This window comes from Grammomys surdaster, unplaced genomic scaffold (genome assembly GCF_004785775.1).
Source record: "Grammomys surdaster isolate TR1022 unplaced genomic scaffold, NIH_TR_1.0 140, whole genome shotgun sequence".
NCBI classification, from domain to species: Eukaryota; Metazoa; Chordata; class Mammalia; order Rodentia; family Muridae; genus Grammomys; species Grammomys surdaster.
Window position 1 is genome coordinate 2,871,011 of NW_021604598.1, and position 24,827 is coordinate 2,895,837.

Below are 24,827 nucleotides of genomic sequence, written 5' to 3' on the forward strand. Positions count from 1 at the left end.
ATTTTCTCAACTGAGGTTCCTCTTCCCAGAGGACTACAGCTCGCATCAGGCTGAGCAAACCAAAGAAGGACAACGTGTCACTTGGCAGTTTATCACTCTGACACAGTGTTATAAACCATAACCCTTCCTTTCTTGCTTATCCCCAAGATTTCATATTAATATCACAGTATAAAACATTCTTTTTTGTTTTTAGACTGAGTCTCTCTATGTAGTCTAGGCTGTTCTGGAACTCACTCTGTAGCCCAGGATGGCTTCAAATTCACAAAGACTTGACTGCCGTTGGCTTCCAAGTGCTGGGATTAAGGGTGTACATCACTACCGCCCTGCCTTAAAAAAGGAATCCAACTTTTAAAAGTGCCAGTCTTTAAAAATCCAAACACTTTAAAAGTAGTCTAAAAGTATTCAAAGTCTCTCTGACAATCCAAAGTACCTTAATTGTGGGCTCCTGTAAAATAAAAACAAAACGTTACACTCTTTCTTACTCAAGAGGGGAGAACAGGGGTATAGTCACAGTCAAGTCAAAGCAAAACCAAACCCCAACAGCGTAAAGCTCAATTATCTTGAGACTCATGATTTTCTAAACTCTGAAGGGCTTGTGTAGCTCTCCTCTTGGCATCTGACAATCACGTAGCTCATCTCGAAGGTTTGGACCAGTTCCACTCCACAGCAACCGCTGTTGTTGGTCAGCCCATGGTCCTGGTATCTCCATAATGCTTGGGTCTCCACTGTAACTGGCATGCACCTTCAATAGCCTCTACTACGCTCCCCTCAGAGGCTCTAACCCTGCCATTTAACATTCAACTTCTCTCCAGGACTCCTTCAATCCTGAGCTCTCTGTGCCCAAACCCTCACAGTGGCCTCTCCTGGCCTCTCATAGTGCCAAGTGTTAGCTGCTGTCCATGACCCCTTCATGCCTTCACAACAAGTACCACCTGGGAAACATACACATTACTAAGTCTGGGTGTGGCATAAGGTGTGTAGCCTTGGCTCTGTCTGGGGCACGGCTCCTGAGGGCTGATCCTGAGGAAACAGCAGATCTCACCACGGTGACACTGGTGTCTTCTTAGTCACAGTTGATTCTTCAGCCCCAACTGAAAAGTATTAATAGTTTCAGCAAAGCAAAGTTTTCAGTTTAGTGAGTTTTGTCTCATTTATAGCCAGTTTTTCATCTCAGGCTGACCAGAACTATTCAAAATGTCAAATGTTAGTTTTTAATTCAAAATGGTAAATGGGGGCTAGAGAGATGGCTAAATGGTTAAGAGCACTGACTGTTCTTCCAGAGGTCCTGAGTTCAATTCCCACCAACCACATGGTGGCTTAAAACCATCTGTATTGGGATCTGATGCCCTCTTCTGAAGACAGGGACAGTGTGCATATATATGTTGATTGGCCCCCCATAGAGTCTTTTTAAGGGACTTTCAAATGTCCCTCTAAGCCTCCATGGTTTGTGCTGCTCTCAGAATTTCCTTCTAAGTTCCTCAAGCACACATTAAACCCTTGTTTCAGTTAGGGTTTCTATTACTGTGATGAGACACCATGACCAAATGCTACTTGCTTACACTTCCAGGTAAGAGTTCATCTCGGAGGGAAGTCAGAGCAGGAACCTGGAGACAGGAGTGAGCTAACAAAGAAGCCATGGAGGAATGCCGGTTACTGGCTTGCTCCTTGTGGTTTGCTCAGGCTAGTTTTCTTTCTTTCTTTGTTTATTGTTTTCTTTTCTTTCTTTTTTTTTCTTTTTTTTTCTTTTGGTTTTTTGAGACAGGGCTTCTCTGTGTAGCCCTGGCTGTCCTGGAACTCACTCTGTAGACCAGGCTGGCCTCGAACTCAGAAATCCACCTGCCTCTGCCTCCCAAGTGCTGGGATTAAAGGCATGTGCCATGACTGCCTGGCTATTGTTTTGTTTTCAAGACAGGATTTCTCTGTGTAGCCCTGGCTGTCCTCGAACTAATACTGTAGATCAGGCTAGCCTCTAACCCAAAGATCTGCCTGCCTCTGCCTCCTGAGTGCTGAGATTAAAGGTGTGTGCCACCTCTGCCCACTCAGCTTGCTTTCTTATAGAACCCAGGATTACTAGCTCAGAGTTTGCACCACCCACAATGCACTGGGCCCGCCCACATCAATCACTAAAAACATACCTCATAGGCTTGCCTACAGCCAGATCTAGTGAGGCATTTTCTCAGTGGGGTTTCCTCCTCTCAGAAGCTTGTGGCAAATTAACATAAAAGTAGCCAGCACAACTCTGAACACTCAATGGCTTTTCTGGCCCCAAATTCCAAAGTCCTTCAACATTCCTCCCAAAACATGGTCAGGTTTGTCACATAAATACCCTACTCCTGGTACTAATTTCTATCTTTGTTAGGGTTTCTAATGCTATAATAAAATGCCATGGCAAAAACAACTTGGGAAGGAAAGGGTTTACTTGAGTACAGTTCACACTCCATCACTGAGAGAAATCAGGGTTGGAACCTGGAGGCAGGAGCTGATGCAGAGGCCATAGTGCCTGAGGAGGTGAGTACACATCTATCTTGAACGTGGTGGTCAGAGGTCAACAGATCCAGCTCCAGGGGTGCAGTGCTCCAGCACTGGCTCCTGAATGCATGCAGGCCATCGTAGGCAAGCACACAAAAATAAAACAAACCTGTGCTGGGCCTGATGGCGCAGGACTTTAATCCCAGCGCTTGGGAGAAGGCGGAATCCCTGAGTTTGTGGCTACCTTGATCTGTGGCTCGACAAGAATGAGTCAGGAGGGTATGGGAGTTGTTGCCAAAGATCATTTGTGACCTGTGGGGCTCAGGAAGAGATCTGGCTTTTTATTTGTCACAGAAAATCTTTGTAAGATTGTTTTTTCTAAACTGAGTTTCTCTGTGTAGCCCTGACTGTCCTGGAACTCACTTTGTAGACCAGACTGGCCTCAAACTCAGAGATTTGCCTGCTTCTGCCTCCCAAGTGCTGGGATTAAAGGCGTGCGCCAACTCTGCTCAGCTATCCTAGTTTTTGAGAGACAGGGCCTCACTATTTACTCCTGGCTGCCCTTGAACCCACAGAGTGGGTCCCCGGGTGTTGGGAATAAAGGCACATACCTGGCTATTTTTCCTTTTCTGATTTCAACTACCTCTGTAGCGTAGGATGATCCTGAACTCCCGATTCTCCTGCCTCTAATCCCCAGTACTGGCCTCACAGGCATGCACTAGCACTGCAGCTTATAGGGAGCTGGGGATGGAGCCCAGGCTGTACCCATGCTAGCCAAGGGCAATACTCTTCTCTTTTGCTCTTTTTTTTTTGTTTTTTGTTTTTTCAAGATAGGGTTTCTCTGTGTAGTCCTGGCTGTCCTGGAACTCACTCTGTAGACCAGGCTGGCCTTGAACTCAGAAATCTGCCTGCCTCTGCCTCCCAAGTGCTGGGATTAAAGGCGTGCGCCACCACCGCCCGGCTTCTCTTTTTCTTTTTGAGACAGTCTTACTCAGTAGCCCAGGCCAGCCTGGAACCCCATATGTAGCTCAGGTTGGCTTCAATCCTCCTGCTCTAGCCTCCTGAATACAGAGATTGCAGAAAGGAGGTGCCTCCAAAAGCCATTTAATACATTTTTGTTGGTGTTTTGGAGTTTGGGTTTTTTGAAATATGGTCTTACTGTGTAGGCCAATACCAATGACCAAATCCCTCTGCCTCAACCTCTCTAGTCCCGAGATTACTGGTTGTGTGTTGCCAGAACTGGCTTTAGAACTCTTGCTTTTTTTTGGGGGGGGGGGTGGAGGTGGATCTCCTGTTCCCCAGGCTGGCCTCAAACTCACTATGTAGTTGACGACCATGAACCTCCTCACCCTCCTGTTTCCACTCCCAAGAGCTGGGGTGATGGACATAAGTCATCCACCAGATCCGCCTCCCCAGCCAGGGGTTATTTAGGATATAGGTCTGGCAACTGAGTGTCTCCGGATCTGTTTTGGCTTCTGGTGAGAGCTTTTTGCTTAAGGTTGGGGCAGAAAGCTGGAGGGCTTCTATTGCAAGCATTTTACAGGCTCAAAACTTGAATTTAGTTGCTGTTGTTGTTGGGTGTTTTTTTGTTTTTGTTTTTGTTTTTTTTTTTGAGACAGAATCTCTATGTAGTCGGGACTGTTCTAGAACTCACCATGTAGACTAGGCTGGCCTCAAAATCAATTTCTCATTTAAGCCCATTGTGGTGGCAAGTCCTGTAATCCCAGCACATGGAAATTCAAGGTCTGAGCCTGTAAAATGCTTGCAATAGAAGTATGAAGACCTGATTTGGGAATACCTAGAACCTATAAGGCAGATGTAGCATCAACAAGTTGTCTTCAGACCTCCACTTCTGAGAGCTATGGCTTACCTGAGCCCCCAACCCCAAATGAATAAATGAAATAATTTAAAACTGAAAGGTATAAACTAAACTAAGACTCCAAACATCAGTATCTGACTTCCAAATTCACATGTACAAACATGCACTCCCAATGCTTGTACACACACCGCACACGCACAAAAGAGGGCCAGCAAGACGGTTCAGCTGGCGATAGTGCTTGTTGCCAAGCCAAATGACCTGAATTTTCCTGAATCCGCATGGTAGAAAGAACTGACTGTCCAAATTGTTCTCTGACCTCTATCTACACACATACCATGAGATGTGCAAATACACACGCTCACATAAAGTAATAATTTTAAAAGAAAATGTGATCAAAAGCCAGGCATAGTGGAATATGTAAGACCCTCACTCAATGAGTGTCCTTCTCCAGGGAGACCCGCGCCCAAGGAGGACCGAGACCAAGGTTCGGATGCAAACAGCAAAGAGGTTTATTCAGTACACACGGGTACCCGGGAGTCAGAATCTCCGAAGAGGTCTGCTCCCCGAGTGTCTAGGGGCATTAAGTTTTATAGGGTTTGGAAGCGGGAAGCTGATTACAGAAGCGAGAAACATAGTTACAGGGTTCTGATTGGATATTTTAAATGAGGCTACGGTTGAACGTAGGGCAAAAACGCGGGTTCCAGGAACGCAGGGCCAAAAGGCGGGTTCCAGGAACGGGGGACTTGGAGGGTCTCTAACTGCCTTCCTGGAACACCTGGAGCTTATCTGGTACTTTCCGTTCCTGGCTTGGGGTCGAGTGTTAACCATAGATATCTTGTCTTTATCCGTCTCAGGGTCCAATACTTTTCCAGCCTTGCAAAATGTTGTTACTGCTGTTTTAGCTAAGCTGGGGGTCTTTCAGAATATACCAGTAATCCTAGGATTCAGGAGGGGAGGCAGGAGAATCAGGAGTTTGTCAGCTTGGGCTACAAGACTCTTGTCTAAAAAAACAAAATCAGCCTGGAGAAGCGGCCCACTCGGGAGGCAGAGACAAGCGGATCTCTTGAGTTCTAAGGACAGCCTGGACTACATTGTGAATTTCAGAACAGCCTGAAATAATTTCAGAACAGACCCTGCCTAAAATAATAAAATAACGGATCTAACACAAGAAAACAGAAGAACACAGCTGTAACCGCGGAGCTGAAGACAAGGTGTGGGAACAGTTGTTTCAAGATTTCCACTTCTGTACATGCATCTCCCATCCACGCTTCCATTTTGTAATCATTACCAGACGTTAACGAACAGAGCCTTCTATTGGTGAAGCCCTCTAGGAAGTCATTGTATGGGATTCTGGGAAATGTAGTCTTTGGGTGGGGAAAGCGCTAGGCAAGAGCTATTGATTCAAATAGAGACTTAGTCATACAGTATTAGCCAAAAGTTTCAGCATACAGAGCTGCCTCTTCTCTGCCTCTTTTCTTCCCAGCTTTAGACCAAGGACCACGTGTGAGGGCCCCATCACCGGTTTCCGGGGGTCCGACGTCCTCTTCTGACCCTGGCAGCATACATGGTGCACATATATACATTCAGACAAAACACTCATACACATAAAAACAAATCTGTAAAATAACTTTAAAAATATTTGTGTGGGGAGGTGGACACTATGCCACTGCACACGTATAAAGGTCAGAGAACAATCTGCAGGAATCCCACCTCGTGAGTCCCAGGGATTGAACTCAGGTTATCAGGCTTGGCAGCAAAGTGCCTTTGTCCACTGAGCCACCTTGGTAGCTTGTTTTTGCTTTGGATGTCTCTCCTCAAAGTTGCTGGTAATTCTTGCCACCTTACTGCTGTTCATCAAGCCAGGCTGACAAAATCTGGCAAAGGGCAGGACACAGAGTCCACCTGGCTGTGGGGATTGAGTACCCCTTCTTATTTCTCTGGGGCGCTCACTGCTCTTTAGGGAGGAATTGATAATAAAATACCAGCAAACCACTATCTGTCCTTTTGTCTTTCTTGGTTTTTATTTTGCACTCCTACTGGCGATGATACGAACTTGAAACAGCTCTAAGTGTAACAGTGTGTGTGAGTCTAGATTTTGTGATAATGAAATACCTGAGGGTGGGTGCTTTTAAAAGATTGATCTGATACAGGATGGGAGGCATGCTGCATCACTGGGGCTAACTCCTGGTGTGTCAGAATGCCCCTCTGTGGTTAAACATCTTTAAAGCTACATTGAGGTTGCGCCTTCTGTGGCAAAACTAAGGTACCAGGCATTCTGTTCTCCTCGTCTCCCCATCGCCTCCTGTGCACACCAACAAGACTTTGCATCTTCAAAAGGCCTGGTGTCATTATAGCATCATTTGCATTGTGTTAGGGTGGTTTTGTTGCTGTTGTTTGATTTTGGTTTTTACTTTTGTTTTTTGTTTGTTTTGTTTTGTTTGAGACAGGCTACTGTGTAGGCCGGGCTGTCGTCAAACTCACAAATATCCACTTGACTCTACTTCCCAGCTTCGACACCAGGCCAGACATTCTCTTGGTTTTGACATCTTCTCACTTTTATGGGGGATGTATTCCACAGAAGGAAATACCAGAAAGAAGATCCAATCCAACTTGATTTCAAGTGAAATCAAATTGTCACCTCGTCCCATGACTACTTCACCCAGCTCACAGCTGTTTGTAAAAGCTTAATTTTCTTACATTTATTTGTTTGTGGTGTGTAGAGTGTGATAGAGTACCTTGATTGTAGAATTCCTGTGAGGTTACAGCTGGCCTTGCTCAGAGAGGAGTCTTCTGAGACAGCCTGTCTCACCTCGAGCAAACAATCTGAGGAAGAAGAGACCACAGGCCAGCACATAGCCCCCTCAACCCCAAGTCCCTCACCTGCTTCTCTCTGAGCTCCTAGCCAGCTTTCCCAACTTCCAGGACCTCCATCCTTCAGGAGAATGCCTATCCCTGTGTCCTTCGATGTTTGAAATAAAGAGTCTCATCCTTGAGGTCGATTTGTCTCTTCCCTGCTTTTCATCTCTTTGCTCTCCCTGCTGAACCCCCTAACTAACAAAGTGCAAAGCGGCAAGCCCAGGAGCAAGCCCAGTGGGTTCTGGGTTTAGGGATTTATTTATTCATTTTGGATATGGGTGTTTGCCTGAATGCATGTCTGTGCACTGTGTGTGTGCACCTGGTATCCGTGGAGGTCAGAAGAGAGCATCAGATCCCCTAGGACTGGAGTTACTACTGGTGGTTGTGACCCACCAGTAATTGTAATTGTTGTAATTCCCTTGTGGGTGCTGGGAATCAAACCCAGGTCCTCTATAAGAGCAGCCAGTGGTCTTAACCACAGAGCCACCTCTCCGGCCCCTTGTGTTGTGGATTTTAGAGACGTTTTTAAGGTCTACAAGAGTGAGACTTTTCCCCAATGGAATGTTAGGTCTGCACCCAGGCCAGAGATTCTATTCGATTGACAAGGCCTCTTCTCTGAACAAAATTGCTACTTTAGCTTCCTGCCTTCCTAAAGGTAACCCTAGAATCACTTAGGAACCAGATTAGAGCTCAGAGATTCCCAAACACATTTGGCATCTTTGGCCTCTGTCAAGTATGAAGCTGCTGTTGTGAGTATCCACCAGAGAAGACTGCTTGGAGATGGGCCTCTGGTCACTTTTCTTTAGGACTCCTTTTACTCTAAACTGCCTACCCAGTTTCTACTTCCTGTTTCTATCATCCCTCTTTCCTCTGAAGAGCTACTAGTAAGGAATTGGGGTGATGTCCAATTTGGCTTGTTCAGGATGACTTTAGGGTGTTAAGTGTAGCAGTTTTGGGGTCCCCCTCCAGAGGATCTATCTAAAAGACCCCAAGTTTCAGATATAGGAAGGAAAGTAAGTTCCTGATGTCTGGAAAATACTTTAAAATGTCCAAATGAAATTTTATTAAAGATCAGATTACAGGTGTGAGATTAAAGGTGTAGGCACCATGGCTGGCACAAGACCACCTGAATAAAAGACACAGACAGCAACTGCATGCATAAGATAGTGCACTGAGTTAGTATTACCTGTGTAAACACTGTTAAAAGAGGCCTTGAAAGTTCCTGGGTAAATCTTACAGAAAACATAAAACAGTCTTTTTCAGTACATGGAGACACTGTCATAACTATGCTTTTGGTTTTTAATGAGTGTGGGGAGCAGATACAAGGGAGTAACAAACACAGCAAAGCACCTTCAAACTGATGTTCACAATGTCCATCAAAACTCAGCTAAGGAATCCCTAGGAACCGGTTCCCTGTTGGAACGGGGTATGACGGTGCCCGCCTTTGCCTAGCACTTGGGAGGCAGGGACAAATGGATCTCTGAGTTTGAGGCCAACCTGGTCTATAGAGCAAGTTCTAGGACAGCCAGGGCTACACAGAAAACCCCTGTCTCAAAAAAAAGGAAAGAAAAGAAAGAAAAAATTAAGAAAGAAAGAAAGAAAGAAAGAAAGAAAGAAAGAAAGAAAGAAAGAGAAAGGAAATAAAAGGAAAGGAAAAAGAAACAAAAGAAAAACAAAAGAAGGAAAGAAAGAATAAAAAGAAAGAAGGTTGGGCAAACCACAAAGAGCAAGCCAGTAACTGACACTCCAATGGTTGGCACTAGACAAGAGACTTGTTGTTGAGTCCAGTAAAAAGTAGCTGAACCAAAAGTACCTGTTTTCCTTACAACCTGTATCAATCGACTTGTCCACATGAGCCTTATCATCCACCCATTGAGTTATGTACTGGGAACAGGGATTAACAAGAGGGTAACATATGAGTCAGACACCAGACAGAGCTCTTCATTTGAAGGGTCAGCATCCACTATCTTTATCATGGATGAGTAACAGCTAACATCCATGCCCAAGGAAGACTGAGCAAACAGAGGTATCTATCTGCCTTCAGAAATGTCCACACTGGTCCCCTCCCTCAGTAGACTTGGGGTGACCAGTACCCACAGTCAGTTTGGGTTTAATGGAGGCAGACAGGCTTCCTATGACGGTGCAGGACAACATGATATACTGTTATTTTGCTGAAGAGACATCTTTCATCCTCTAGTTTTCACTCAGGCCAGGCCTATGTACAGAAAACTATTAGGTTTTTGTTGTTGCTGTTGTTTTCAAGATGGGGTTTCTCCATGTAGCCCTGGCTTGTCCTGGAACTCGATCTGTGATCCAGGCTGGCTTTGATGGAAGAGATCCCAATGGGTAAAGTTATAGTGAAGGGGAGTCTTACTGACTGTACCCATGTGCTAGACAAAAGACAGGTCTTTCTTGGCTCCTCTAAAGAGTCCTCTAGAGAGTTCTTAGCTCTCAGTCTTTGAAAAAAGGAGATACTATCAGATCATTTGCTTTACTAATGTGATCCTGGACTCCTGTGTCCTCCCCTTCTTCATCAGGGACCACGAACAGATGTTTAGATTGTCCATTTCTTATACATGGACACTTTAATACCCATGACCTTACTGAAATCTCTCTGTATTTTGTCTGGCTGATTTTATTTTATTTATTTTTTGTTTTTGTTTTTCAAGACAGGGTTTCTCTGTGTAGCCCTGGCTATCCTGGAACTCAGTCTGTAGACCAGGCTGGCCTCGAACTCAGAAATCCGCCTGCCTCTGCTGGCTGATTTTATATATTGAACCTTACATGCCAAAGAAATCAGTAAACTCTTAGCAACTGTAAGTTGGGAGGATTTGGCTCCCTGTGGGTAAAGCTCCCACACATCCTTTAAACCATGCTCTTCACATTTCTTTATTATTTTTTTTAGGGGGGGTGGTTTTTTCGAGACAGGGTTTCTCTGTGTAGCCCTGGCTGTCCTGGAACTCACTCTGTAGACCAGGCTAGCCTCGAACTCTCGAACTCAGAAATCCACCTGCCTCTGCCTCCCAAGTGCTGGATTAAAGGCGTTCTTCACATTTCTTATCTGTCGATTCTATTACACTCCCCAACCTAGACAGGAGGCAAGCATGAGACGACTCAGGCTAAATCCCCCTTAAAGACTTCCTATTAGCCCGAGTGTCTGAATGACAGAAACTTTAGTATAATTTTCCTCATGGAGAATGTTCTTTTTCTATGTGTTTGTGCCACAAGAATTAGAAAATGAAAACCATTCAGTTCACAGGATACACTGAGGCGGACTCAAGAGCGGTCAGTGAAGGTGGATCAAAGGAGTCCCACGTATCAGAGAGAAAAACAGGCTTGGAGATTCTAGGCAGAAAGATCAGGCGCTGAGACCCAGCACCGGTCATATGTCCAGATGGGTTCCTCTTTGCCCCAGCTGTCAGAGCTGCCTGCTGGCAGCACCTGGCCATCTATGCTTTTAGTTCTCCTTGAGTTCTGTGCTTTCCCAAGACTTGGCTCTGGCTTGATCAAACTCCCATGAGCCTTCCAAGTCTAACCATTTCAAAGTGTCAGCTTCCTTTGATACCTGGCTAATGGTGGAGGCACACAGCGGGGACTAAACACTAAAACAGTGGAAGTGTTTAAGTTTCCTTTACAGGCCAGTAAACATATCAATTAGAGTCATGTGTCAAAATTAAGACAATAAAACGAAAGCCCCGGACACATGCCATGGAAGTCTCCTGGCGCTCCTTAGCACAAAAGGGGTAATCTGCTGAGGGGTTGGCCGCCATTTTGGTTTATGCCATGTGGGTACAATAACCAAGATGGTGGTGAAGTTGGACGACATACACCATCTTTTTAATGGTGACATGGGGACATTAACCAAGATAGTGACAAAACATGTGGTTAGTTTGGGCTCATGAGCTCAGCTCCATGATGAAGTGAATCTATCCTTCATCAGGGAATAAGTAAGTCCCTGTGGGATCCACACATAACACAGAGTAAACGTGGACAATGTCACCCATTAAAAGAAAAACACAACGCCTCAGATGGGTCAGCATGGATATGGGAAGACATGGTACTTGTGGCCTAGGAAGGTAGGCCAAAAAGAGCAAAGGAACAGAGGAAGGAATTCCATGGTTTCAAACCAAGAAGTTGAGTCCTTAGCACAAGTTGTAACTGTGGACAGGAAGCATTGTGGTCTGGATCTTGTCTTAACCTCCCTCCAGTTCCCAGGCACATGATGTTGCTTGGTGCCATTTTGTCCCACTCAAGCATGGTGTATGCTGAGATCAGAAGGATCTGTGACTTTCCGAGTAGCTGGAATTTAAGACCTTGTGGCAGAAGCTGAAGCAGAGGCCATGGAGGGATGCTGCTTACTGGCTTGTTCTTCAAGGCTTGCTCAGCCTGCTTACTTGCTTTCTCTCTCTCTCTCTCTCTCTCTCTCTCTCTCTCTCTCTCTCTCTCTCTCTCTCTCTTTCTCTCCTTCTCCCTCTCTCCCTCCCTCCTCTCTCCTTTCTTCTTTTCCTTCCTTCCTTCCTTTCTTTTCTTTCTTTCTCTTTTTGAGACAGGGTTTCTCTGTGTACCCCTGGCTATCTAGGAACTCACTCTGTAGACCAGGCTGGCCTCGAACTCAGAGATCCACCTGCTTCTGCCTCCCAAGTGCTGGGATTAAAGGTGTGTGCCACTACTGCCCAACATACTTATTTTGTTGTTAACTATTTATTTCATTTTATGTGTATGAATGTTTTGCCTGCATGTATATATGTGCACCATGTACATGTCCATTGTCTATGGAGATCAGAAGAAACAGAACTGGAGTTATGGATGGTTGTAGTCACCATGTAGGTACTAGGAAATGATCATGGGTCTTCTGCAAGAGCCATCAATGCTCTCAACTGCTACACTGTCTCGTTAAGACATGCACTTGCTGTGCTTGTGGAGGACCTGGGGTCAATTCCTACACCCACATGCCATCTTATAACCATCCATAGCTCCAGTCCCATGGCATCTGGATGCCCGCTCTGACTTCTGTGGGCATCAGGCATGCAAGTGTTACACATAAATACATGTAAGCAGAACAATCAGAAACATAAAACAAATATCTTTTAAATGGGGTTTATATGCTTATCTTTGAGGGTGGGTTGGACAAATGTACCACAACATACATGTAGAGGTCAGAGGTGTGCCAGCTGGTTTTATGTCAACTTGACACAAGTTAGAATCATCTGAAAGGAGGGAACCTCAACTGAGAAAATGCCTCCATAAGATCAGGCAGTAGGCAGGCTTGTAGAGCATTTTCTTAATGATTGATGGGGGAGAGCCCAGCCCATTGTGGGTGGTGCCATCCCTGGGCTGGTAGTCCTGTGTTCTAGAAGAAAGCAGGCTGAGCCAGGCAGTGGTGGTGCACGCCTTTAATCCCAGCACTTGGGAGGCAGAGGCAGGTGGATTTCTGAGTTCGAGGCCAGCCTGGTCTACAGAGTGAGTTCCAGGACAGCCAGAGCTACACAGAGAAACCCTGTCTCAAAAAACAAAAACAAAAAAAAAAAAAAAAAGGAAAAAAAAAAGAAAGCAGGCTGAGCAAGCCATGATGAGCAAGCCAATAAGCAGCACCCCCTCCATAACTTCTGCATCAGCTCCTGCCTCCAGGTTCCTACCCTGCTTGAGTACCTGTCCTGACTTCCTTCAAAGACGGACTGCAATGTGGATGTGTAAGCCAAATAAACTCTTTCCTCCCTGACTTACTTTTGGGTCTTGGTGTTTCATTGCAATAATAGAAACCCTAAGACAGGAGGACAACTTGTAGGAATTTGACTACTACTTCGTGGGTTCCAGGAATCAAACTTAGGTCACCAGATTTGAAGACAAAAACCCCAAATACCCACTGAGCTATCTTCCAAATTGAAACTTTCTAGAGCCAAGGTAATGGCTGGGGCCTAGCTAGAGACAACCTCAAACCTGCTGAGGACTCTGTGCACCACAAACAACAGTTGGCTTTGCAGTGAACTCAAGCAATATACCATGCACAGGCATGACGGCTTCCTTTATTACACTGAAAAAAAAAAGATATACATTCTTTTCTGGACTGGACAATGGGAAAGATAGGCAGCACCAGACCAGAGTTGATTCAGTGTTGCTTGAGAATCGCTAGCGGGGAGCCAGGAGCAGAATCATCATTGGAATCAGAGACTAGGGCGGGGCCCAGGCCCAGTTGGTAGAATGTTTGCCTAGCATGCAGGAAGCCCTCGGCTCCAACCTTAGCACTGCATCAAACAGAATATGGTGGTGATAATTCTACCATGTAGAAGGCAGGAACATCAGCCAGACATAATTATATATGCCTCTAATTCCAGCGCTAAGGAGGCACAGGCAGGTGGATCTTTGTGAGTTCAAGGCTAGCCTGGTCTACATCATGAGTCCCTCATACAAGAACAAGAAAACCCAAAAACCAAACCTAAAAATCCCAGACCATCAGACCACTGCAGCCATGGCCATTCCTCCCTGGGAGGACACAGGGGTATGGTTCCATAGGCTGGCTACTCTTGGGCCTTCTGCAGAAGTATTCCCTAGGCCTTGTGCAACGTTTCTGTCTATAAACCCAACAGGCTCCTATACCTCCTGGCCATTTGCACAGACAGCAGCCTCTGTTGACTCAGTGACCCCCTCACCCATCCTTGCCAAAACGTAATGGAAGAATCAAAATGTTCCAGTAACCCTTCATCGGAAGAAGAAACAACAGTTTCCACATTATTCCATTTCCACAAAAGGTTTCGTTTGACATTGTGCATGAACCCTTGCTCACCATGGAGGTGAGAGGGTAGCTTAAAGGAACCATTTCTCTTCTTCCACCTCATGGATCCCGAGATCTAACTCAGGTCATTGCGCCTGGTGGCAAGTGTTTTCAGATGAGCCACTCTGCCAGCTAAATCCCCAGTTGTAAGAAAACCACAAAGTGGTTTCCTCTGTTGGTATTCAGAGTAGAACTGAGGGAGCTTCTTCTAGCAACAGGAAGCTGAGAGTAAGTCCAAGATCCAGTCAGAGGTCAGTCAGAGGTGATTTAGTTGACACAAAATGACAGGAACAGCCTTAGCTAACTAAGGGCAGGCTCCCCACCACTATGCTTAGGAACAGTGGACTGACTGGTCCACAGAGTCTTTGACAGGCCTTTTCTTTTTTCTTTCTGTGACAGCCTTTTATAGCTCTGGCTGGCCTCAAACCTCCTAGATAGTACTCAAAGGTGACCCCAAACTTCTGATTCTCCTGCCTCTACTAGGATGACATCCCTGGACCACATGCCTAGTTTGTGTGGTGCTGGGCCTTCAAGTCAGGACCTTGTGGCAAATGCTAGCAAGAGAGCTAGTTCCAGAACATGTTTTCTCTGTGTCCTGGAACTTGCTCTATAGACCAGGCTACCCTGGAACTCACAGATCCACCTGCCGTTGCCTCCAGAGTGCTGGGATCAAAAATCTTCACCACCACACCCAACAGGTTGCTGAATCTTAAGAACATAATTTTCACCGTTTTGACTATTTAATGATAAAGCAACATAAAAACATTTGACTCTTTCCTCTAAGTGTTCAGATGCTCTCACTTTGCCTGTCCAATCTGTGTAAAGACGGTCACTGGAAGGGCTAGAAATGCACGTGAACCTGAAGTAGGCACTGTAGGTCATACATACCCTGGGAGGATGCTAGGCTCAACAAGGCTGCAAAGTGAGTTTGGCTGTGGAGACTGAAGGAGTACACTCCACCCCTGACATGACACAGACCATCTATCACCTGGACCATGAGATGTCAGATGGTGTTTAGGGGAGTTTGGTTGGTGAGTAGAAAGACCTCCTAGTTGAAGAGAATCAAGGATCCTAGGGGTTACGTCCCAAGCTTGTAGATATATCAGCAACAACCCGCAGCCTATCCCTAACTCACAGGAGGGCCTGTTGCTCCCATGACGTACAAACAAAAACACTGGGTTGTCCACTGGTGCCTTCTCCCCAATCCTTCCTCACCACCCCAGTGTCCCTGGGCAACTGATGGTGTTCATGATGCTGACACTAGGTCTATACAAGAGTCCTCAGGTGAAGAAGCCCAAATCCTGTCATGAGAAACTGACCAGCAAGGGCACACCCTCTGTGGGCTGCTTTCTTCACTTCCGTTTCTACACAGGATGTAAGGTTTGTAAAGCTCTTGCCTAAAACCCCACCAGGCAGACAGATGGGGACCTGGGCAGGCAGCCTCAGTTCCCTGGCTTTGAGGTGAACTGACAGAAAGCTGGGCTGCTAAGGGTGGGCAATTCTCAGTCTCCATGTGACAGGGTCTGGAATATTCCAAAATTTAATTCTGGAAGTGGATCAACCCACAATGAGTAGCATAGACCCAGGGGAAGCTTGGAAGGCACTTTGGAGAGTCCCCGGTGCCAGGGTGGCTCTGACTCTGTCCCTTCTATAATCAGAAAACAGGCTTTCCAGGGGATGCCAGGGAGGCAGAGGATGGAGACGGCAGGCCTGCCTGTATCCTTGGCTAACAAACAGTCAGTTCACAGGCAGGCTTCAAGGCCAAACTGGTGGACCTGAGACAGACAGGCTGCCAGGACTAAGTTGGACAGCGACCCACACCAGGCGACATCTTCAGCCAACAATTACAAAGAGTAGACCTGGGAAATGGTTCTAAGGCAGAAGGCACGAACAGCCCCTCCATCACCTGGGGAAGGCAATGCTGCCTTTTGCTATCTCCATCCAAATGCCTTGGGAAGCAGTAAGCACCCATGTGGGTGTCCCAAGCCCTCAGACAATGCTGAGCAGAGCCCCGGGTGAGTGGACCCTAACCAGGACTGTCTGAGCATCCTGACATGGAGAGAAAGGGAGACGAGCCTGTGTGAGAGGAGAAGCGGGCCAGAGGCAAGGGTGCCCTGAGCTCTGAGACAGCCCCGTAGCTCACACCGTGGCTGCTGTCCTTGAAGGGGCAAGACGGGACAGGTGTGGGGCAGTCAGGGGCCGAACCTAACAGCCGCAGCTGCTCGGCTGTGGGGGTGGGGTATCCCCGAGGGCCGGGCCTTTTCCATTGCTGCCTGGGCTGGAGCTGGGTTCCAGGGATTCGTTCATCTTGTCACAGATGATGTCCACCAGGCGCTCGAACACCTGTTTCACATTGATATTCTCCTTGGCGCTGGCCTCAAAGAATTCAAAACCTGGATGGGAAGAAGGTGGGGACAGTTCGGACGGTCATATGAGTCCCAGGGGGCTGGACCTAGAAAATGGAGTTGTTCAAACCTATCTTCTGAGCTCACTCCTGCCTGATCTGCTGTGTGTGTGTGTGCACGTGTGTGTGTATGTGTGTGAATGTGTGTATGTGGGTGCACGTGTATGTGGGTGCACTTGTGGGGATACACATGTGTGTGGATTCACATGTGTATGTGGGGTGCATATGTGTGTGTGTGAGTGTGTTGTCCCTCGGCTGCCATCACCATTTTTCTGAGGCAGAGTCTCTCAATGACTTAAAAGTCATCAAGCAGGCTTGACTGGTAAGCTCCTCAGGATGACACGTGTATACTGCCTGATTGTTTGAAACTGTAGATCCTTCCCAGCCTCTGTCAACCACTTTAAAGTTCTGAGAAAAAATTTCACTGTGTAGCAATGTTGAAATAGTTCATAGATCCTCCAACTCTGCAATCCTCCTGCCTCAACTGTCAGAGTGCAGTGATTACAGGTTACACCACCATGCCCAGCTACGAGTCTTCAGAAGACAGGCTCAGTGGTAAAGGTATTTGTTATTAAGTCTGATGATTTGAGTTTAATCCCCCAAATTTACAAGACCTACACACACACACACACACACACACAATGTGTGTGTGTGCACGTGCGTGTGTGTGTATGGGTATGTCTCACCCAGAGACACTAAATAAATAATGGGGCTAAAGAGATGATGGCTCAGCCATTAAGAGCACTGGATGTTCTTCCAGAGGACCTGGGTTCAATTCCCAGCACCCACATAATACCTCACAACTATCTGTAACTCTAGCTCCAGGGGATCTGATGTCTGTAGTACATGATGCTCTGGTATATATGCAGACGAAGTACCCATATACATTTAAAAAAAGAGAAGCCAGGCAGCAGTATCACACACCTTTAATCCCAGCACTCAGGAGCAAAGGCAGATGGATCTCTGTGAGTTCAAGGCCAGTCTGGTCTACAGAGTGAGTTCTAGGACAGCCAGGGCTACACAGAGAAACACTGTCTCTCACCCTGCCCCTGGAAGTGATGGGGGGGGGGATAAAAACTGTAATTTAAAGCAGTGTTCTGATGGCCACGGAGATGATGCTCAGATGGTAAAGTGCTTGCCTTGTAAGGATGAGGACCTGGGTTCAGATCCCCACTACCTCCCCCTCCACGTTTTAAAAAGCCAGGTGTGGTAGAACATGCTTGCAGTCTCATGCTTTGGGACAGAAGGCTGATGGGTGCCTGGATTTTGCTAGCTAGGTAGCCTAACCTACTTGTGGAGTTCCAGATGCGCTGCTTCAGAGAAAGGGTGGATGTTCCCTAAAACTCCACCTGACGTCCTCTGGCCCCCACTTGCATGCACACGCACATGCGAATCCAATAAAATTAGGGCACGGCACACACGCATAGTCTCTGCAGGAGAGAGGTCAAACAGGGAGACTTCTGACTTCAGAGTCAGCCTGAGCTACGAGGTTAGACCCTCTATAGAAAGAGAAATCACCTTCCTGAGTTCAAGCCCTGGGAGACACAGGGAAGGCTGAAGCTGTCCTCTAACCTCCACACGTGCACTGCGCTGCACACCAGTAATAGATAATTTTAAAGGGACATAAAAATTAAATCAGTACATTTTTAATGTGTATGTGTGTGTGCGTGTGTGTGCATGTGTGTGTGTGTGTGTGTGTGTGTGTGTGTGTGTGTGTAGGCATAATGGCAAACGCTTGTAATTGCAGGATTCATAAGGTTGAGACAAGAGAATGAGAGAGCTCAGAGCCAGCCTGGGCTATACTGAGGCCATCTCTCAACCCCCAGCTTAGGAAGGACGTAATGGGAAGCTGGAGCTGGAGGGAAAGAAGATGCTTAGCATGAGAAAGTCCATCAGATTTCTAGAATTAAGTGTATCCTGATTAGGTGAGTGATGATTTCCACTTCATAGTCACCTCTGTTACTGGAATGGAACAGCCCAAGGAAGGCGTGGCTCTTCCTGTAGCTCTTGGTCCCTGGTGTAAGGCATGTTTGGAGAAGGCAGTGACTGGGGTATTGTTCAGTGCAGGATTGGAAACCAGGGGAAGTCAGCTCCTCTACCAGGGAGCCAGGCCCTCACTGAGGGATTCTAGACACAGGCTCTCTCTACCCCTGAGCCACGGCCTCGGCCCCCTCACTGGGTGATTATGGGCAAGTGTTCTACTGCTAAGCTGCATCCTTGACGAAATGTTCAGAAGCCACTCACTGAGTGACTGAATGGCAAATATTATGGGGTGCATGAACTCAGCTCTTACATACCCGGTGAAATCTGTGCTGCTCTACTATCTTCTCAGGGAAATCTGGTGCTTTATTATCAATGTGTCAACCCTCCCTCACATGGCTGCATCCTTCATATTTCTTTTTTTGTTTCTGTTTTTTTATTTTTCTTTTGATTTTTGTTTTTCGAGACAGGGTTGCTCTGTATAGCCCTGGCTGTCGTGGAACTAACTCTGTAGACCAGGCTGGCCTCGAACTCATCTTCATATTTCTTTTGGTTTTTGGATCCCTCTCTGTCTCTCTGTCTCTCTCTCTCTTTCTTTCTCTCTTTCTCTCATTTTTAAGAGAGTCTCATCAGATCTACAACTTGCAATGCAGCCCAGGCAGCCTTGAACCTCTGCCTTCAAAAGTATCTTTTCTTTGGTTCTAACAGGGTCTCGTGGAGCCCTGTGTGGCCTGGAACTCATTTTGTAGCTTAGGTTGACTTTGAACCTGACCCTCAGCCTCGGCCTCTGCTTCCCGAATGCTGGGATGAGAAGCAAATACCACACACCTGTTGTATGTGATCCTGGAGGTGAGCTCCTGGGCCTCATGCATGCAGGCGACCATGCTCACCAACTGAGCTACACATACCCTACAACACTTGGGGATTTTATGTTTATTAATTTATTTTAATTTTTAAAATTTATTTTGGGCTGGAGAGATGGCTCAGCGGTTAAGAGCACTGACTGCTCTTCCGAAGGTCCTGAGTTCAATTCCCAGCAACCACATGGTGGCTCACAACCATCTGTAATGAGATCTGATGCCCTCTTCTAGTGTGTCTGAAGACAGCTACGGTGTACTTACATATAATAAATAAGTAATTGTTAAAAAATTTATTTTATGCATATGTATGTGTGCCTTACTGAATATATGTACAAACAGTTGCTAGTTGCCATATAGATGCTGGGAATTGAACCTAGGTCTTTTGCAAGAACAGAAAATCTTCTTAACTGCCGAGCCACTTCTCTAGCACTTGTTTGTCTGCTTAAGAGAGCGCCTTATTATGTATCCTGGTTAACCTTCACCTCATGGCAACTTGGTTGCAAGTTCCTGCAACATTTAGGTAGGATTTAGGATTTAGGGGAGACCCACTACACACGGATCTTTACAGGGAAATCCTACGAAAATCAATATCCTGAATGAAAGGGAAGCCTGCAGTTCCAACAATTTGGGAGGTTAAGACAGAGGATCACAAGTTCAAAGTTCAGCCTGAGCTAGTCAGATTGTCCAAATAAATAAATAAATAAACAAACAAACAAACAAATAAATAAAGTGAAACATCTAGGTTGGTGGTGTTGCTCAGTAGTAGGTGCCTGCTTAATGTGAAGGCAGCCTTGGGTTCAGCAAACCAAACCAAACCAAACCAAACCAAACCAAACCAAACCAAACCAAACCAAACCAATTGAAAAAAAAATCAGAATTACTGCACTCCAGTTTCGGAACGCATAGAAAATAGGTAGTAGATGCTGGACAAGTAAGTACACGCCTTTAATTCCAGCATTTGGAAGGCAGAGGCAAGTGAGTCCCTAGTGATGTTGAGGCTAGCCTTGTCTACACAACTGAGTTCCATGCCAACAAGGATTACACAGTGAGACCCTATCTCGAATCAACAACAAAAATAAAAACTATGGGATGTTAATACCCGTTATAGAAATTAAAAGAAAAATGAGAAGAGGTCACCAGGGTCAAGCTGCTGGGTTCCCAGGACGAGACATGAATCCCCTAAATGGGAGAACGTGGCTTATATACAGGTATGTTTATGTGTTATCTCGGGGTACATGTTTGGTGCACACTTGTGTGCAGGTATACGAGTCTCTACTGCAGGCAGAAATGACGTCAGGGGCCCTGCTATCTCACACATTACACTGAGATGGGGTCTCTCACTGTAACTAAAGCTACCGGAGCAGCCAGCAAGTGCCAGTGATCCTCAGCCCAGTTCCCCACAGTGCCGGGATTACAGGCATGAAGGCAGGTGTGTGTGTGTGTGTGTGTGTGTGTATGTATGTGTGTGTCTCCTTTATGCGGGTTCTGGGGTCTCTAAAACAGAGCCTGATGGTTGCACAACAAAAGCATTCTCACTCACCCATTACACTATCCCGCAGCCCTGACACACGGCTATCTGCCCCCTGCCCGCAGAGCCTCAGGTAACCACTGTGGGTCAGGGGTTCAAGGGTGGAGACAAGGGTATGGAGATAGGAGACAGGACCTGTGGCTCGGGTGGGGCACTAACCGAGATCATCAGCGAGCCTCCGGCCATCCTCAGCAGGTACGACCCGTTCGTCCTCCAGGTCACACTTGTTCCCCACGAGGATGACCTGGGCATTGTCCCAGGAATAGGTTTTGATCTGCGTAGCCCTGTGGAGTTGTGGACATCAAGAGGGAGGTTAGAGATCGGAAAGGGGAGAGCAAAGACGCGGGGCCTGTCAGTGGTTGGTCAGTGCTTACCAGTCCTGCACAGCGGTGAAGGACTCTTGGTTGGCGATGTCGTACATGAGCAGGAAGCCCATGGCCCCGCGGTAGTAGGCTGTAGTGATTGTCCGGTAGCGCTCTTGACCTGCTGTATCCTGGGCAAACAGCAGTCAGTCAGCTAGGTAGGGACCACCTGCTCCCCACCTGACCCTGCAAGACCCTGAAAGGGACACAGGTCTACTTTTGTGGCCCAATCTCATGGGAGAAGAGTGGCGCTTCCTTCACAGGCCCAGTGTGATGGGGAGTATGGCCCCGCCCTCACAGTCCAATCTGATTGGAGGAAAACTGGTCCTCCCTCATGGCCCAGTCTGATGGGCAGGTATGACCCTGCCCTCAGGACTCAGCCTGATGGGAAACATTACAGGCATGTAGCACCAGGACCATTTGTCCCACCTTGAAAACTCAGTCAGCTAACTCAGCTCTGCCCTGCATGCTCTCCGCTCTGCAGGGCTGTCCCCGATTTATGAGCTTCCTAACCTCGTTTCCAAGAATCCATGGAATAGTCACAAGGAAGAGCCATCTGGGCCTCAGGCCATCACCTGGATCTGTCTCTGGTTCCCTTGTTACCGTGATGATATCAACAGCTGGACCGACCGGGTATGCTCTGAGCATAGCAGCCTCATGGGAGTCAAGATGGTTCCCAAATTATTCCTCACTAGTCACTGACACTTCCAAGAAGTGCCTTCTGTCTACCATGTCCCTCCTCAGGACACCCAGGGGAGGTATGTTCCCACACCTTGGTGGGCTTCCCTCAGAGACAAAAGACGCATCCCTGCCCCAAGCTCCTCTGTGTCTGGTGGGATTTTCTACTGACTGCCCTCCCACTCCCTACAGAGCTACTCAGCTCACCCAAATCTGCAGCTTGATCCTCTTGTCATGTCGGTAGACTGTCTTGACCTTGAAGTCGATGCCCACTGTGCTCACGAAGGCGGGGGTGAAGGAGTCATCGGCATAGCGGAACAGGAAGGAGGTCTTGCCCACGCTGCTGTTCCCAATCAAGAGCAGTTTGAACATGAAGTCAAAGTTCTGGTCAGCAGCATCCCTTGGGCTAGCAGGGGGATCACTAGCGGACGCCATCTTGGTGGGATCCGCTTGGAGGGGAGGCTGGAAATCCTGCTGTGAAATAGTGGAATCCTGTAAGGGGTGGGTTCTGTACGAGCAAGTCTATGGGCCTATTGGTTTCAAGAATCACTTCTCCCAACATGTGGGTCTGGGATCAAACTCAGGTCATCAGGCTGGGCAGCAAGTGCCTTCCCCACAAAGCCATCTCTAGCCCTAGTTTTAAATTTTATTTATTTATTTATTTATTGAGACAGGTCTCACTATGGAGCTAAACTAGGGCTCCATATGTGACTAGTGTATGGGGTTGACAAGTATGTACCTCCACCTCAGGGCTGTAGTTACAGGCAGCTGTAAACTGTCTGACCTGGGCTCTAAGAATCTAAGTCAGGTTGTCTGAAAGAGCTTCGCTTAGCAGCTGAGCTCTCTCCACTCCTCTTCATTTTCTCCTTTCTCATTCTTTAAGGGAAGGTCTCAGGTAGCTCAGGCCGACCTCAGACTCCTCGTGTGGTCGATCCCTGCCTCTGCAGTTGGGGTTACAGGTGTGCACCACTGGGCCCGTCTTAATGATTCTTGTTATAGTCACCAACAAACTTCTGCTGAGTTCTTCTCTGCACCGGGCACTGATCTCTGAAGAGAGACAGCTGTGCAGAGACAGAGCAACCCCGCAGCTCCAGGGCTGTGGCTGCTGTTCAATCTTTACACAAAGGTGAAGCTGAGGCTGGGGGTGACTTAGACTCATCTGAGATTTCAGCCCCAGCACCCAGTAAACCAGGTGTGATGTGCACACCTGTAATTCAGGCACGACAGAATAGAGACAGAGAGTATCAGGTGTTCAAAGCCATCCTGTGCTACATTGGAAGTTTGGTACCAAACTGGGGTGGACTATATGAGAACCTGTCTCAGAAAGAAAGAAAGAAAGAAAGAAAGAAAGAAAGAAAGAAAGAAAGAAAGAAAGAGAGAGAGAGAGAGAGAGAGAGAAAGAAAGAAAGGAAGGAAGGAAGGAAGAGAAAAACAAAAAATTGAACCTCTCTAGTGGAAGGCACTGATCTTCTCCCTTCAGGTGCAGGACCAGGTAACAGGTGAACATTCAGGGCCAGTTGGGGGTGGGGGGCGTGGTAGTGAGGAAGTTGCACGGGCTGCAAGCTGGACTTTGCCCAGTGCAAGCAGCTGGTATGGCCAGGTGTGTGTGTGTGTGGGGGTGATTGCCAGCTAGACAGAGCCCCTTCCATCAGGGCCTGGATCAGGGCCTGGATGTTGAATTTAGCTGGTGCCTACCACTGGGGTGCCTGTCCTCTCCAAGTCCCTTTAACGCTTTCCCTGTCCGCCAGGGTAAGGGGATTTTCTATAAATATAGCATAAGGTTTAAGCCCAGTTAGACTCTGGAGTGGGTACCTGCCATTTTATTTGTCAAAGAGGCCGGGCCTGACTCCCTCTTGGCCAAAGCTGACTCACCACAGCCATGGTCTACGGAGACAGGACTGAAACTCATCGAATCCAAGAGAATTATCCTAGCCACTTAATGATCACAAAACCCACCACCCCATATCCTGCTGTTTATATCTACCCACACTCCAGCATGCTGTTTTATCTGAATCCAGGGTGCCCTTTCAAGCCCTTCCCCCACTCCCCCCCCCCCGGCCCCCGCTTCACTTTCTCCAGCTGTCTAGCTTAGAGTCGCTCTCCACAGCCCAAGCAAAAGTATTTCTCAACGGCCTTTGGTGTTTTCTGTTTCTCTGTCCGGTGCATTTCTAAGGAGAACGCAGCCAACCCCACCCTGTGTTCCGGGAGAACGGGTTTGAAAAGGGACTGCAAAGCGTCCGTCGGGCAGGGCCTCCAGGCTGGCTCCCGCCCCACCACAGCACCTCTTCCGGGCCATCTAGGGGTCCCCTGGCCCTCAGGGCTGGCATCCGAACTGTCACTGCACAGCGTGCACCATCAAGTGCCTCCCCCATCACCATATGGCGCCCTCGCTCGGCTCCCAGCTGGGCTTCTCGCCCACCCCGCCACCGTTCGCAGAGCTTGCCGGGTGCGGGGAACCCAGAAGAGCCAGCAGCGCCGACTGGGTGTGCGGGACCCAAGCTCGCGCAGACCCCAGTTCAACCCTGTCATAGTGCACGCGTGAAATCGGCCGGTTGGCTGGTGCACTGGCTCCTGGGCTCACCTCGGGTCCCGCCTCGCACACCAGGATCCGCCCACGAAGTTGCTACGGCCCGCACAGGGCTGCGACCCTCGCCCCACAGCCACCGCCGCTGCCAACACTGACACCCGGATCCCGCGCCGGCTCCGCCCAGGTGGAGGGGGCGAGGCCGTAGCGAGGGAAGGAGAGGTGCGCGGGTGGGGCCTAGAAGGGGCGGGCGTCGTGAGAGTCGGCGCCCGGGGGTGGGCGTGGTCTCACGGGCGGGGGCGCCGCCCGCAGAGCCAGGAGATGGGCGTGGCCTGTCGGAGACAGGGATGCCGCAACAGTCCTAGCGGAGTGGGCGAGTCTTGAAAGCGGAGGTGGGGTCTGGTAGGGGAGGGACCACCTCAAGAGGCGTCAGAAGTGGGCGGGGAATCGAGGGGGTGGGACCTGGTAGTAAGGTGGGGGCGAGGTGCGGGGTCGTAGGGGTCTGGGAGGGCGACTGTGTGGTCCTGAGCTAGTGCCCAGAGGAGCGGGAAGAGGTATTAAGTCACATCAGAGCCTCT

General features: G+C 47.9%; 1 protein-coding gene across 2 annotated transcripts; it reads right to left on the reverse strand.

The window, feature by feature from the left end:
* Nucleotides 1-13,147: 13,147 nt before the first annotated feature.
* On the reverse strand, nucleotides 13,148-24,374 carry Rab3d (RAB3D, member RAS oncogene family). 2 transcript variants are annotated; one of them, XM_028763799.1, is made up of 5 exons: nucleotides 24,307-24,374; nucleotides 21,933-22,199; nucleotides 21,060-21,178; nucleotides 20,845-20,969; nucleotides 13,148-16,306 (listed from the first exon to the last, which is right to left on the reverse strand). In XM_028763799.1, the coding sequence occupies exons 2-5, from the start codon at nucleotides 22,158-22,160 to the stop codon at nucleotides 16,119-16,121; spliced, it is 660 nt and encodes a 219-aa protein (XP_028619632.1). In that variant the 5' UTR covers nucleotides 22,161-22,199; nucleotides 24,307-24,374; the 3' UTR covers nucleotides 13,148-16,118. The 2 variants fall into 2 exon arrangements, with proteins under 2 accessions (XP_028619632.1, XP_028619633.1); XM_028763800.1 differs by having other exon boundaries at nucleotides 21,933-22,196; nucleotides 24,307-24,345.
* Nucleotides 24,375-24,827: the final 453 nt, after the last annotated feature.

What these genes read in the sequence shown, in the direction of transcription:
- Rab3d (XM_028763799.1), bottom strand. Translation starts at nt 22,160, where the DNA reads ATGGCGTCCGCTAGTGATCCCCCTGCTAGCCCAAGGGATGCTGCTGAC. An exon ending in GGATCAAGCTGCAGATTTGG is followed by an intron (nt 21,179 to 21,932) that starts GTGAGCTGAGTA and finishes CTGTTTGCCCAG; the next exon opens with GATACAGCAGGTCAAGAGCG. An exon ending in GAGGCTCGCTGATGATCTCG is followed by an intron (nt 16,307 to 20,844) that starts GTTAGTGCCCCA and finishes CTTCCCATCCAG; the next exon opens with GTTTTGAATTCTTTGAGGCC.